Below are 16,055 nucleotides of genomic sequence, written 5' to 3'. Positions count from 1 at the left end.
TTCTCTTAGTAACACAAAAGTGACTGTAGGAGCTTGACCAAGGGTCTGAGTCCCTGTTCTGGCTCTCAGCAGGGCCTACATGCCTTAGGAAGAATAAGTCAACCATAAATCAGATTTCTTTTGTAATGCTCTTCCAACTTCCAACTGGTTTTAATTCAAGGCATTTCTTGAGGTTTTTATGGCTTGTCTAATCAGTAACCTCCGATGAACCTCACTCATTCAGTCTCCCTCTGCAGTATTGAAAAACTTCTATTATATACAACTTCCTCTGCAAGAGCTACCATGGCTCTAGTGCCTGTGTGAAGCATCCCACCACATTTTAACTGTCTTGAACCTGGCTCTCACTGTCTTCTGTTGGTGGCCCTGGGTTCTTGTGTCAGAAGACATGGCAGCAAAGAACAGATTATTACTCTGTCTTACCAAGCCCCTCCATTTGTAAATCTGCTCTCTGTACCAGGCTGTAGATCCAGCATGAGGATTAGCTTGTATTCACTTTTCCATGGCATATATGGCACCTCTAATCCAGACAGATGTATACTAATCTTCCCTTGAAACCCAAGGAAATTTAGTGCAGTTTGTTGGTTCTAAAGAAAGCCTGAGTGCTGGAGGCGGGTGTGACTGTGCTACGTGGCATTCTATGGCATAACTGAGAGTCCATGTGAAGCTGCTGAGGACAAAGTGTTCCACAGAGAGGTGGTTAAATTCTTTGCTAGAGGTGAGGACAGTGCTGTGAAACACAACACTGCAGGAGACCTTTGTTTAGTGCTGCAGCCACAGAACTGAAATCATTGGATGACCTTGCACTTCTCAACAGTGAACCAGGTGCTGTATAGTACATTCTAGCTGAAAAATGATGGCTGTTCCCTACTGAATCCCACAGATGAAAAACATGCTACTAGACCACTAAATAAGAAATAGATAATTTATCAAATTTCTTCAATAACAGAAGCTACTGACAAATAAAATGGTTGTGGCTCTAACAAACCAGATGGCATCTCATTAATCCATTTCAGGAAGTCGATTGTAAACTGTTTAGATTACAGACTTCTCAGAAGTCTAAGCCTTAACATTCTTGTTTGTCAGCTGGTTTGCACTGTATTTATTTTATGCTTATTATTACACTCATTATTACACTTTCTCCTAAAATAATTTGGAGGAAAAGGAAAAAGAATTTAAAATATCACAATACATTTATGCCGTGTTTTGATTCAGAACAAAATAAAGGTGGCTAGACAGCTGAGAGTTAAAATGTCATGCAGCCACTCATGTACTAGTTCAGTGATATTTCTTAGGTGCAGAGCACTGAGACTGTAGCATAAATTGTGCCTTTTTCCACATTTTGCTATGGAGTATGGTTTCCAGTTGAATGTTTCTTTGGTAGACAGGTATTTAGTCCCATAAGTGTTAAAGTTAAAATCAATGGATATTACTTGAAAAAGAGTGAGATTTTAACTACTTACAGCATTGTGAGTAAACTTTTGCTTTCCCCTGTAAAGAAAATTGTCTGAGGCTTTTTCAACTTGACTACCCACTTGAACAGAGTAACCATAAATAGATTATTTTACAAGTACTTGGTTATTGTGTTGTCCTTCTTCCAGACTGCTTAGTGCACTTCCAACAGCATAATAAGAATAGGAAACCTGATTTCTATTCCAGTGCACAGAGTGAGAACCCATGCCCTGTTGGTATTTGCAGCGCCTGATGCTGGACAAATGCCTAATGAAAGCCAACAGTCTCTCTTTAGGTGTGACATGCCATGATGGCAAGGAGAGAACATTCAGCCCCATAGCCCCAAAACCCCACGCTACTGCTTTTTCAGCAGGATTCACACATCATTCATCACACATCTTCTGTGTGTAGATGAGGACTAGGTAATGGGCTTTTGGGTTCTGCCTAATTTGTTACAAGCATTAGAAACCCAGTTTGTGGGGAGAAGATAAGTCTCATTTAAGGCAGCTGAATGCCACCTGAAAGAATGAGATTTTCTTCCTATCTCTGTCCCAGGTCTGATTGCAGAAGAGCTGAGCACTCACACCTGCAGCTCAAAACTACCTGAGGTAATGTTTTCACCAGATAGGCTGCTCTCTGTTTTGAGAGTCTGAGGAAAATGAGTGCTCATGCAAATGAATTACCTAAATTGTGCACTTTGCTTGTTTGTTTGTTTGCTACCACAATCTTTCCATGCCATGCCTGCCTATGGAGATAAGACAGTCATTTCACTTTGCAGGGATTTGTTGATGCATTAATACTTAATAACCTCTCAGCTTCTGTAGCAGTAAATGCCAGAGGTAAAATGAGAAACCAGGGGTAGGAACAGGTATTGGGTGGTGACTCCCATGAGGCTTTAGTTTCCACCAGCTTGTCTCAGTCTCTCACCAGAGTCTTCAGCATGGCTGGGAGATGCAACAGCTTGGTCATTTCATCTCAGAAGTTGCCTATTCAGAGCTCAGATTGCTGTGTTAATTCTGGACGTGTGTTTGACAGTCACATCCAGTTTTGTTTATGCCCTCTGCAGTGTGAGGAGACAGCAAAAGCTCCAAGATAAGCATTGAGTTTGGCAAAGCTGCCAGTCAGGTGCTGCTCTCTTCTCTGTGGTCCAGAGCCTCCTCTGGGGCATCCTGTACCAGAACAGACAAATGGGTGTTGGCTATTTTGCCATCCTTGCTTTGCCTTTGTTCCCCTTTGCTTGAGATGCCACAGCTCAGGTCCTCAAGCAGAAACCACAAAGAGACAGGAGCACAGGTGATTCCATGTCAGGTTTCTGACTCCTGGATGTTTAAGGCATATGCATGTGCCCTAGGATGAAAATAGGAGAACACAATATCAAAAATTCCAGTTACTGGTAAGAGTAAACTTCCAGTCAGAGCAAGTTTCTTGAAGTTACTTTCACTGAGTGAGGAAGAAGTCTACAGAAAAAATTACCTGGCTGACTGTAGTTTTATTTTGATATGAAGATGGAATAGGATAAAATCTTAATTTTGGGACTTTCTAACTGGAGCACCTGACTTTTATGACTACTTCTACAGCTTTCAAAAAGTGTTTTGTGTGCAACAGTTAATCACACACCATTACTGCTGCTCAAGATAGCTTCTGTGGTAAGCTCTGATAATTTATTGCTTGGAGTTTGGTATTTCAACGTGCCAATTGTTAAACACTCAGTCAGAGCCATTTTCAAATGCTGAGGGGAAAGAGGTGTCAGTTTAGCATATCTGTACCTCGAAATATATAATCCAGTCAGTCCCATTAAAATTAATAGAGCAATTCACATATTTATGTTCCATTTGTGCCGAAATGTCAGCAATTTACAAGATTATAGAAGAGATAAAATTGTAAAGAAGATGGAAGAGATGATAACAACCCAGAAATGGCTTGATTCGGGTGGTTATAATTTTTCTCCTTTTTTTCCTCTTTTTTTTCTTTTTATTTTCTTATTTTCTTTTTTTTTATTATTGCTGTGTTCTGCAGAGGTGTACTTACTTTTTCTGTTTGCTTGTTAGAGTTCCTTTGTTATTTGCAGACCTGGAAGAACAAGAAACAATCTGAAGGAAAGCCAGAGGAGGAGAAAGATATTTTGGGTGTTTTTTTTAGTTAATCAAGTCCAGAGATCTTACCACTGGGTTGTGGTGGCATTCTGGAGCGAAGCAGTCAGTGCCACGAAGGGCTTCAGAGTAACTTAAAAGGAAATGGTGTGTGTATAGATTAACAAACAGGAAGAAGATGGGTGTAGGTACCACAGAGAGGACCAGATGGCTGAACAAATAAGCTCTATCGTAGCTTGATGGCTCTAAGTCTTGGTTGTGTGGGTTGTTTTTATTTTAGTTATTAGGAGTAGATACCAGTGCCTTCCACATCAGTGGCAGCTCATTTGCAATGGAAGTAAAAATTAATTAAGTAGCATGGAAACTACAGTGGGGAGAGGAGTTACCAGCAAAGACAAAGCATAAAAACTGTTATAAATCTGGATGCTGAACTTTGATATATTTATCAGAATAGGGTTATTTTGTCTCTAAGTTCATGGATCTTAAAAGGAAAAAAGAACCAAAACAAACAGAATGCTGTTGGTTGTAATCTGGAAGCAACTTTTTCTGCCTATTTTTCTAGAAAGGTGTCTTCCAAATATATTCCTGCTTTGTTTTCATTATAAGGCTTTGCTGTGACCTCCTTGAAAACTCTGAAACAAGCAATACTGTTTAGGAGCTTTTGTGGCTTAGAGTTTAGAGCTGTGTTAGATTTTTTGTACAGCAGCTTGAAGTTGTGTTCTTGCTTATGGCATGCTTAACTGAAGGAAAAATGCTGTTCATGGTTTGATATTTTTCCTTCTCTTTTTAAACTATAAAGATAAATCTTTAGGTAAATGTCACAGTTGATGCCAATGCTTCTCAAACTGTACAAACCCAGAAATTTTTGCTCCCCTTTCTTATCATGGAAAGCAGATATGCTGGTGAACAATCTGCTCTGGGTCAGCCTGAGAAAAAATAGTTGGATGATGCTGGAGAAATGCTAAGGAGTACCAAATAGAAAAAGAACAGCTCTTGTTGGTAAAACGTTTTACATGGGAAAATACTGTTCTAGAGGAAAGAGTTACCCTTAGTTTGGTGGAAAATTGCATACCACAGTATGAAAGACTGATGTTAATCATGCCAGAGACACATAAGGGACTCATTTCTACTTCCTGAAGGAATAAAGTACAGAAAAGTCTGGCCTGGTGCAGACCTGGACACCATGCCCAGAGGGACAGCGCTGCAGGGCACTGATCCCACTCAGCATAGCTCTGACCAACCTGTTTTTATGGCTGTGTGCCTCACTGCTTCCCCTAGTGGAACAGGCCTTGTGGAGGTAACATCACGGAGAGCCAGTTTGAGTATTTGTGCAGTACTGGCTGCTCAGACGTGGTTAACGGGACCTTTTCTGCCTCTATGCTGTCATTACAGACTCCCTAGTGATTCTCATTTGTTAGGTCTTCTATACTGAGGTAGCAATAAACACAAAAACAATAGGCTAGAGTAAATAGATTACTTGCTTAAGTAGATTTGCTTGTAGTTCCTCAAATTTGGATTGGAAGGTCTACCTACTCAGTAGATTTTTACAATTTATTGAAGCATAACAGCGCCTGCTTCTGTCTTCTCTCTTTCACTGACTGGCTGGTACTAGAGCACAGGGTGTTTGGGAGAGCTTGATCTAAACTTAATGAAAAGCATATATCTGAGCCCAGATTTTAAATAACTGGCTCTTTGTTTTGCAGTCTCTGACCTTTTCTTTGATGTGCTTGTGGTGGGTTGTTTTCTGATGTTTCTCACCCTGCTGATTTTCAGGTGGTGGGCAGGGGAATGGCAGAAATGCTCGACCACATGTGGCCCAACTGGCCAGAAGAAGAGAACTGTACTTTGCATCCAGACAGTGGGATCTGATGAACAGGCACTGGATGTCACGGAGTGCCAGCACCTGCTTAAACCAAAGACCCATCTGTCATGCAACAGAGATATCTTGTGCCCATCTGATTGGACAGTGAGCAACTGGACTCAGGTAAATTCATGTCAGCTGAAACACTGAACTTTTTCTCAAAATGACCTATTACAGTCAGCAGAGAGGACCAATGACCTGCTGGTTTGCCTTTTAAATTTTTTTTCGAAAATACTTTTTTCTTGTTTAATGTGTTCACAAATCCTTTGTATATGGAAAAAAAAATCAGCTCTGCTTTCTAAAGACTTCAGGAAGTGTTGCGTGTTACCTTGCTGAGCTTTTAGGACTGTAGAATGTAGTGTGCTTAGTGCCAAAGAGTCTGTGAGAGAGCAATGCCTGCTGTGGGCCAGACTGGGGGGATGACTACTGTCATCTCTGTAGCTCAGCAAAGCGTTTTTAAATTCTTTATATTCATATCTCTTGCATCCAAAACTCTTTCCTTTTTCCCATAGCTTTGGGAAATATGAGAATTGTTCATAGCTGCATCAGGAGAGGTTCAGGTTGGACATTGGGAAGCATTTCTCCGCTGGGAGGGTGGTTAAACCTTAGAACAGGCTGCCAAGAGAGGTGTTCCATATCCCAAGCCTGTCAGTGTTTAAGAGTGCTTTTGGACAATGCCCTTATCAGCATGCTCTGACTTTTGGTGAGCCATGAAGTGCTCAGGCAGTTGGAGCAGATGATTGTTGAGGGTCCCTTCCAGCTGTAACTACTATCTTTCCTTCTTTTTTGAAAACTCTTCTCTCATCTTTCTCTTTAGTCTTTTTTTTTTCATTAGACTCACTGCCATGAGAACAGTCACATACTGAACTAAAAAAATCTTGTGACTATGTTGGATTGGTTTATGCTGCTCTCACACCATCATCACAGATTGCTAAGAGTTTTGTAAATTGAGTAACCCCCATGCTTTAAATACCTGTGAAAAAAATAGATTGAGCTTACATGACTAGTAGTACAATTCTGTAGGAATAGTACACTGCCAGTGCTCATGTGCTGCTGGATTATATTTAAAACTTATTGACTAAAATACATTTTTACACCTGCAGAAACTGGAAAGAGAGTGTAGCACAGGCTATTTCACCTGCACAAATGACAGGAACTGATGAACCTATCTACTGTGAGGCTACTCTGATTGCTTTCCTGTTCCTATTGCTGCAGAGCTGATGTTATTTTACATCTGTGAACAACAGAATGCCCCAGCAACACAGAGTCACTGGTGTTTCTACTGCCCTGTGACCCAGACTAGGTCTAAAATGAGTTAGATGTGCCGGGGCAATAAAGTCCGGCCAAAAGGAGAGTTCATCACTTCATGTTGGGAACCTGGTTAGGCTTCCTTGCATCCCAGGAAGAATTCTTCCAGTAGGTTTTTTGTAATATCTCCATTCCTACTCAACCAGTCATCCAGCCTCAGTACCTCAAACCAGAGAAGTGTGATTTTATAAAAACCTTAGTGGAGTGACAGCTGCTGAGGGTATAACTGTACCTGAGGGCCTGAGGATGAAAAAAATCACAGAAAAGCTTGGTCTTCTTAGCTGCCAGCACCCTTTACACACAACAGTGTTCTCATTTAACTAGAAGCCAAGTTGGCTACTTACTTTCAGTAGTCTCTAATTGAGGGGAGACATGCCAGCAGCTCTGGCAGCTGTTCATGGCTGTAGTAAGACTGGATGAAAAATCCGTTTCATAAAGTCAGCGAGGGTCTGTGAGCTGCATGGATCACCAACCACAACAGGTTTGTGGCACCGTGAGCAGCACTGAGCCAGTCAGGTGTGGGTTTGATTCCAGGTTTTAGTCTTCTTTTTTATAAATCTAATGGAAAACGTATTGGCTAGATGACTTTGTGAGTCAATGAAGAAATCAAATTCTATCATATTACTTTGATATTTTGCCTTTATCATGTAGTCTTTTTCACTACAATTTCCCTCAGGTGGCATTTACTATCAAAGAATTTGGAAAGAACTCCATGGTAGCAGAACACCACTAGAATGACAGGCTTGTTCTTCTGGAACATCTTTGTTGTAATTGATTATTTGTCATGATGCTTCTTTATTTTAACCAAATGCCATCTGATACTTATGTGCAGTGGAATGAAGAAGGGAGATACATTAATTCTTTTTCATTTGCAGTGTACAGTCACTTGTGGTGGTGGAATAAGGACTCGTAATGTCACTTGTTCCAAAAATAATGATGAGCCATGTGATAGTTCCAAGAGACCAAACTCGAAGGCCCTGTGTGGTCTTCAGCAATGTCCTTCTGCTGGAAGATTTCTGATGCCCCCACAGGCACCCAGAAGAGGCAAGATCATAATCAGAAAAACAACTGCTGACCCTGAACGGAGTCTTCCTCGCAGAACACCCAGACCAAACCCCAGGTTCCATACAACAACAAAAATACCCGAGCATGAAAGTGTAACTCCCTGTTTGACTACATCCTCTGGCTTGGTCGATATCTCAGGAAAAGAGGGAGCAGCTAACAGGACATCACAAAATAATTTTGCTGAATCAAGTGATGTTTACAATTACCCAATTGTTTCTACTGAAAATAGCTCATATCAAAATAGTACTTCATGGCCTTTTCATAACAGCTTTACTACTGAAATTACAAGGCATGCTGAAAACACTTCTAAAAGTGAGCCGGTTTCAGAGAATGAGATGCAAAGAAGTGAGGACACTCCTGTTTCCTCTTTTACCAGTAATCCAGAAATAACATCCAGCTACGATTACTTAACTGAGGAATCTGACAACACTGATGGGCCACTTGGAGTCAGCAAGAAAATGGATCATCTCTTTTACAGCACAGAACTCAATCCTGAAATCAGGACCAGAAGCACAACCTTGGACACTGCTTCACCTGCCACTCAGAAGGAGAGTGTGATGACTTCTCAGTCCCCACCAGCATCTCATCACAGAGACCCTAACGTGCTCAATCCTGTTAGTGGAGCAGAACAAGGGCTGGCATTTCCAACAGCAGCAAACCATGTCAGTCTGCAAGTTGATGTGCCTTTTGTAGAGGTAACTACCCCACAAGCAATGGTTACAGAAATGCCCACAGAGTTTGGTCGTGCACCAAGAGACCAGACTGATGACAGCAGAGAAGAAATAAAGCTGCCTGACACCATAGCTACCAGCACTAAATCCTCAGCTCCCAAGCATGTTAGGAACAACCAAAGTGCAGCACCTGAGGGTGTTTTAATGAATGTTACAAACAACAGTCACGTAATAACATCCAACAGTTTGCCCAGTGATGCCTACTGGATAGTAGGCAACTGGAGTGAGGTAAGTTATTCTTTGCTCATAAGAAGTGGAGAGTGTGAACAGCTGTCTGAAATACTGCTGGGGAAATGAAGCTTCTTAGTTTGTCACAATATTCTGAAATCAGTATCATACATATGAAATACTTATCACAAAAAAAAGGTGTTAACTTGGGATATCTAAGATTGGGTTGCTTACAGAGAATGAATATGTCATCATGGGGCCTGTCCATATTTTACAAACTTTTATTTAATACCTTCCACTGTAAAGTTTTATTTTTATGTAAACAGAGTTCTTTTTATGCTAATGGATTTTATATTCTTGAACTCAGTATACCTAAAGTGAGAGATGTGTCTGAACTAACATCTCGTTTTCTGATGGTCTTTTTTACCAAGCTAAAGAGGGTCAGATCTGGAAACCTCCTAGTGCTAGTCTGCCTCTGTGTCTCAGTATTGATGGAGAATGCTGTCAAAGGTCTGTGTACCTGTTTGCCCTTGGGTCTGCTGGGAATGATTTGCCATCATACAAGTGCAGAAATTGAGGGCCAAAAAGGACAGCATGAGATGACTAAGTGTATCCCATGTCAGCGGAGGCATATCTAGACCTGTGTTGGATGCAGACAGTGAGTAAGACCCCTGCTCTGTCCCCAGTGCATCCGCACTTGTTTAGGACGTGCACTCCTGAAGGCAGTTTGGACTTTCAGCTTGTGCCTTCCTGTGGCCAGGTGAGAATGGCCTTAGCTTCCCATGTTCTGGTGGGACAGGTGAAGCGTTCCCCCCTGCACATACCCCTGTAGGAGAAGACCTGCTTTTAGAGCTGCTTGGGTGCAACACCCTACAAGAGAACACCAAGGGAATGGTTGTGGCCCCAGGCCCCCACAGCCTGAGCAAAGGCCTGTCATGCAGAGGTGCTACAGTCTAGTCTGTCCTACTCATTCATTATCCACCTTGAAATATTTTCCTTATATGTAGACAACATCTTCCATACTGCAAATGAGCATTCTCTTTTTTTATATGCAGACTGCAGAGGAAAATTATCTGATTAATAACTCTTTTGGGGTCTGACATCTAAATTCTTTTGAGATTTTCTTGTGTTCTCTAAATACCTGGAGACATATATCTACATTGCTTCAGTTTCATCACATATTTCTTATCAGTGATGTTCATTGTGGGCCCAGTGGACACATGGCAAATAAAATCAAGTAATTATTATAATTTTATTTATTACCCTCTTAGTGAATGTAGAAATGAGACTTGTCTTGTTTTGCAACCATCTTGCTTTGTTGTATTCAATTTGTGGTCCATTGTAAACCCTGGATCCTCACTACAGTATTTCTAGATCACCAGAAGTTCTCAGTTACATTTGGGAGCTACATATGTGTGTGTGTGTATATATACATGTGTGTATGTGTGTGTAGGTATGCATAAGAAGTTTTCCCTAAATGTAGTATTTTACATCTCTTTTTTTATTTCAGGCTACTGCTTTCTTACAGTTTTTATTGTGGTGAGGTGTCACTGCATTCAGATTTCAACATTCCTGCCTAGTCTGCTAGCTTTTTCAAATGTCTTAAATGTATGCTGTCTTTCCTCATTCAGGTAGTTCATGAAAATGCTGAAGAGATCCTGGCTTTGGACAGAGCCTTGCAGAACCATGTTTGAAATGTCTGTTCATTTTGACATTGAACCACTGAGAACCACTTTATTACAGTTTTTCAGTTAGCTGGTCACCAATCTTGTAATTATTTCACCTAAACTGTATTTCCATTTTCTAAAATAATGCTTTACACAATGACATAAAAATGCATCACATCAGCCAGCTCCTTGTTTTCATTAAGCCATGTTACCCTGTCAGAAAAGGATATTAGATTCAATTGAAATATTTCTTATAGATAGGTGCATGTGGGCCTTTCTATTGCTTTATTGTCTTTGTTAGTATTGGCCATTTTGATCTTGATTGTTTAATAATTTGGTTTTTATCTTCTTGTGGAGTCAGCTTGGGTGAAGCATTCCATTGGACCACAGATAGGACTTCTTATTTTCTTAGAGATAAATTGAAAGATGTTCTTACATAATTGTTTAGGATTTTTCCAATCTATTACAAAAATTAATTCTCAACAGTTAAAGATTATTGAGTGAACACCTGAATGAATGCAGAGATAAGGTTAATACATTTGGTTTCACAGAACTGATGAAGTAAGTCAATTTGAGGATACTTAATGCATCTAATTTTGCTATTCTTTAGTAATTTAGTACTTTTGCTATTCTCATTCAAGCTGTTGTTTCTCGTTAAAATAAGCTTTGTGGGAAGTGTGACACATTGAACTTCATTTTTCAAATTTGAAGAAGTGATGGAAAAGAATTTATGGAGTCTCCATCTTCAGAGATATTCTGAAGCTGTCTGGACATGGTTCTGGCTTACTGCCTGTAGGTGGCCTGTCTTGGTTTGAAGGACAGGTATCTGCTAGGAAGGGGGCAGGACCTCCCTAGAGATGGAGAATTCAAATCCCCTCCCTCCAAATTATTCTAAATTAGAAAATTAAAAGGGGCTTTCAGGCAGAGGTATGGGGATAGGAATAACAGTTCTTTACTAGTATATATGACAAAACAAACAAACAAACCACAGCTACAGCATTAATAATAAAGAAAACCAGGAACCTTGAGGGCTTTCTCTCACAAAGCCCAGGGCAGTTTGATCTCGGTGCCCCTGCAGGACTCTGAGAGCCCAAGCTGGAAGGATGGAAAGTCCCAGGGTGGTGGATGAGATGTAGCTGGAGCAGCAGGGGTGTCCCGGCAGGGCTACAGAGTAGCAGGAAAGCCTCAAAGCTCTGAAGAAGCAGCAAAAGGTGGGGGGAGGGCTTGCGAAAGCGAGCTCAGGATTCCTGGGTACACGAGCAGATGACTGTAGATATCCCAGGATGAGGCAGAGGCAGAGTGATGGCTGTGAACTCTTCCTGCAGCAAGGGGCAGCTTGACTGTCCTCAATGCTGACAGCAAGAGAGAGTTCCCTTCCCCCAGCTCTGTCTTTTACCTTTCCCAAAGTTCGCGTTATCTCCCCTCTGAGGGAAGCTCCCAGAGGCCCAAAACCATAGGTGTAGCCATGTGCTGCCATCTCCTTGGGCCGCTTCCTTTGTTTAGGTTAAGCACTGTTGTTAAGTTCTCCTAGCAACTTATGGGAAAAAATTCTGTAAGTGAAAAAGAGGCAAATCTAACCCCCAACAGAGGCCCTTCTTAAGCAAAAATCCTTTCCAATTTCAACCATTCCATGGTTCTATTAATAAAGTCATCTATTCTCTTTCTCATTAAAGTTATCTATTTCACATGTACACCTTGAGTCTGACATTATCAGAACCTTTTCTTTTTGTTCATTGCTTGTAATCAATTTTCAATCTACAGCTTCATGATTTTATTTTTGTTCTTTCTGTTTGCCCTCTGTTAGTAAAACTTTGAATCTGTTTTTACATGACATCTCTCCAAGACATTGGTAGTTCAAGACCACTGCCCCTACCCTGATGTCTTGCTGTGCTCTCTCTTTTTTAGTAGCTGCCAATATTTTGCTTTGCTGTGTAGGAGATGTCCATACTAGTAAATAAGTAGTGCCAAGAACAGTGATAGTCACTAAGGTGGAAAGGTGTGACATGTCCCATAACAGGTCTGGCACTTGGCCCCTCAAGGGAGAGCACTAATTTCAGTAGGGCAAGACAGTGCCCAATTCCACCAGTGCGTATCTGTAACTTTTACTTCCTTTCCTGGGACATTCTGGGCTGTCACATGTCTTGGTTTGGAAAGACAGGTATCTGCCAGGGAAAGCTGGAGCTTCCCTTGGAATGGAGAATGTAAACTTCTCCCTCTAAATTTTTCTAATTTCTCAATTAGGAGCTTTCAGGCAAAGATATGGGAATAACAGTTCTTTACCAGGATCATTAAAAATACAAATGTAGTAGTACAAAAAACCAACCAACCCAACAAAAATCCTAGAAACTCTGACAGACTCAGAATATGACCTGACATCCTGTTGGTCAGGGGGTTGTAAGCAGTCCAGATAAATCCTCCTGGAGTAACAGATGTGGTTCTGTAGGAGTAGAGATGATCCTGTAGAAGGGTCCAGTGATGGTGAGATGGGTTCAGTCCCCCTCTAGGAAATCCAGTGGAAAAACAGGCTCCTCTGGGAATCCAGTGGAAAAGCAGTAGAAAACCAGCTGCCTGGTGTTCTGAATGTCAGGTTTTATCCAGGCAGAAATTCCTGGCTCTTCCCACTGGGTGGGGCATCTCACAATGGAATTTTGTCATTTTATCAGTCATGCAGTGAGCCTTAATGTCCCATTAACAGCAGATATCCCCCTGGAGGGAGGATGGGTCATGGAAGAGATAAAGAAACACTGCCCCACCTGGTTTTAACCCTTGGCCCATTTTCAGAAAGACACCTGCCTCCTCCCCTCTGGAGTTATGAAATAAAGAAAAAACACCTCTTCAGCTGGTTTCAACAGACTGGGAATAGAGTACATCTTGCATTGCAACTCAAGACATCACATTTCCCTTTCTAAGAGCTTTCTGGGTAGCAAAGATACTCCATTACCACCAGATCAGCTCATTCTAATTGCCTCTTTGCTATCAGTCATGTAAAGTCACCTGCACTTTCTCCCTCTGTCACTGACACCTACTGTACCAAGAGGAAATCTTAGTTCCTAAATGACAAAGGGAAAAGCAGTATATCTTCAGAAACTTACTTAGCATCAAACAACAGTCAAGAAAGCTAAGGCTTTATCCTGAAACCATTTGAGGTATACCTTTCTCTCTTGACCCTGCACACAACAGGGCTTGAAATGATCCTGCTGTTTCACTTTCCTCAGACAAGAACACAAATCCTTTTCAGTGTGATCTGCCCAGCATCATCCATGGAGCCATCTTTGCTCTTCTCATGTATGCTCAGAAATGTTTTAGTCAGAGACTAAGCATCCCTTCAGTAAAGTCTTGGTGTCGTGAGGCTGATACACCAAAGCTGGGGAATCTCTCAAGCCATCAGATAGCAAGACAGGGGCAGTCTGTCTTCTCAGTCAGAAAAATTGTCTTGGGTAAATGTGTCACTAGGCAAAACTGAACAGTGGCATGCAGGTTCCTTTAACAGGACCTTTGTGGCTACTTGGACACAAATCCCAGGAATCGCCATGAGATCAAAAATTTTTTTTCCTGCCTTATCTTCAGCTTAAGTTTCCTTATTTTTCCAAGGACACTGACTCAGCACTCCATATTTAATTTTCCCACTTCCATGCACCGAGCTCAAACCACACAATAGAATTTGCTGTCTTCATCATTTTGCTGATTATTTATTTGCAGATGATTTATGCTGTTTCTCATGCCGGCTACAGGCTGCTTAGTGTGTGTTGAATTTGGCTCTACGTGTATAGTTCACTGACCCTCCCTTTCTAAGGCAGAAAAATGTAAATGAGTGTCTCCAACCACGTTTCAACCTCTCCTGCTTCAGAATACAATGACAGTGTTTGGGGCTTTTTTGTGAGGAGTGTGCAGTCTTAGAATATAGAGTGGAATAATCAATATTGTCTTTCTTCAGACACAAAATCCTCCCAAATGTTGAAAACATTCATCCAGTTCCTTAATAAATAATTTAGAGAAACATTTTGCAGTACAGTTTTCCTAAGATTCTCACATATTTATTTAAGATTTTCAGCATCATACATTCAGTTAGCTGACTATCTCATCAGCAGTGTTAGGGGTAGAGAGCATACAATGCTGAAGACTGGATGCAATTACATTTCACTTTGGATCCCCAAAGATAACAGAAGAACACAGTGGACCAGCTGGTACAGGTTTAGAATGTCTTGGTAAGCAGGAGTTTGCCAAAGAAAGGAAGAGCGTAGTATAAATCAGGATTGGTATTGTCTTAAGAAACCAAAAGAACGCCCTCCTTCAGAATATTAAGTAAAATTTAGGTGAATTCCAAATCTTTGTTTGGGTATCTCCAATTTATGTAATCTAAAATGGCTCTAGATATTTATATTTAGGTTCCAGGATTGTTTTTCCAGAATGATGTACTAATGTTGAGTTTGTCCCTGGGCTTTTCTCTTGCCCTTGTGCAGTGCTCTGCAACCTGTGGAATGGGGGCTTTCTGGAGACATGTGGAGTGCAGCAGCAGGAACACATCTCACTGTCAGGATGTGAAAAAGCCTGATCCTGCAAGGAGATGTTATCTCCGCCCATGTGCTAGCTGGAAAACAGGAAATTGGAGCAAGGTAACTTCATTCAGAGCTGTGTGTCAACAGTAAGCTTGCAAATTTCAGTGGGTATAAAATTCTAAATACTTCATTTTTAAAACAATTATTTACTCAGTGAATTCATACATGATTACCAGTTGACCATTAAATTAGCACCAATTTCCTGACCAAGTTATATCTGGAAACACATCTGCTGTGAATTTTGTTCTTCCTGTGGCAGGTTGCGCTCATTAGCTCTTGCATCTAGAGCCAAAGTCACTGTTCATGTTCTTTGGAGATGACAGGGCAAATCTGTACATAGTTGCTTGTGGCATCTTTTTAATCTCTGCCTCCAGGGGCATATCCTAATTTTAAGAAGCAGTGGGAATTTGGGACAGGGAGTTCTCATGTTCCTATTCACCCCTGTCAGCATGCACTGTCTCTGATATGACATGGTCTGTTCCCCATTCACATAACCCCTAAGTTTTACATTTTAAAAAAAGGAAAGAAAATAAAATTGTACTGGAGAGAATGCCTGCTATGTGTAGGATTCTGTTTGGTCCTAGTTTTGTACCCTGGCCTGGTCAAGGGAGAGAAGAGTGTCCGGGGTGCTAAATGGAATCCAAAGAATTGTGCTTGAGTCTCATTTTGGTATTTTAAGTTGTGTAAATAACACCTAGAAAAACTTTGATGACTTCTTGAAGCTTATTACATTTTGTCTTCATGAAGTCTGAAAATTGAGTTTGAAGCCATGGGTTATTTTTCAAGAGTAAAAAGAGATAAACTAAAAAATTCTGTTTTAAATGTTGTCGATTTAATAAGGAAAAAGATAGGTGTCTCAAACTTTTCCAGTGCACATCATTTCTGTGGACAATGTTGTTGCCATTGGGCTAGAGGGCATATTGATACAAATAAAAGGTTATAGTTACAAAACCTGTGTTATTATTGAGCTCTTAGACATAAAATTGATTTGTACAGGAATTACAGCCTCTTTAGAAAGTTCAGGAAAGGCCAAGGCTTTACATAACTACGTTTAAGCCTTTGAAATTAATTTTAAAAGATACATAGACATCCTGCCCTCCCAGCTGCAGTAGGGCAATTTCACCTTCACTTTTTCTTCATAAATGTCATTGCTCTTGCAA

General features: G+C 40.9%; 1 protein-coding gene across 1 annotated transcript in view; it reads left to right on the top strand.

Moving 5' to 3' along the window:
- ADAMTS12 (ADAM metallopeptidase with thrombospondin type 1 motif 12) overlaps positions 1-16,055 on the top strand; it is a 149,987-nt gene that overhangs the window by 122,242 nt on the left and 11,690 nt on the right. Inside the window, exons 18-20 of the mRNA XM_063422663.1 lie at positions 5,313-5,523; positions 7,584-8,732; positions 14,800-14,952. Coding sequence (XP_063278733.1) covers positions 5,313-5,523; positions 7,584-8,732; positions 14,800-14,952 — 1,513 coding nt within the window. The remainder of the gene's footprint in view (positions 1-5,312; positions 5,524-7,583; positions 8,733-14,799; positions 14,953-16,055) is intronic.

The sequence above is a fragment of the Prinia subflava genome, chromosome Z, assembly GCF_021018805.1.
Source record: "Prinia subflava isolate CZ2003 ecotype Zambia chromosome Z, Cam_Psub_1.2, whole genome shotgun sequence".
Lineage (NCBI taxonomy): Eukaryota > Metazoa > Chordata > Aves > Passeriformes > Cisticolidae > Prinia > Prinia subflava.
The sequence above is the reverse complement of the archived record's forward strand: the minus strand, read 5'-3'. Positions and strand labels throughout refer to the sequence as shown.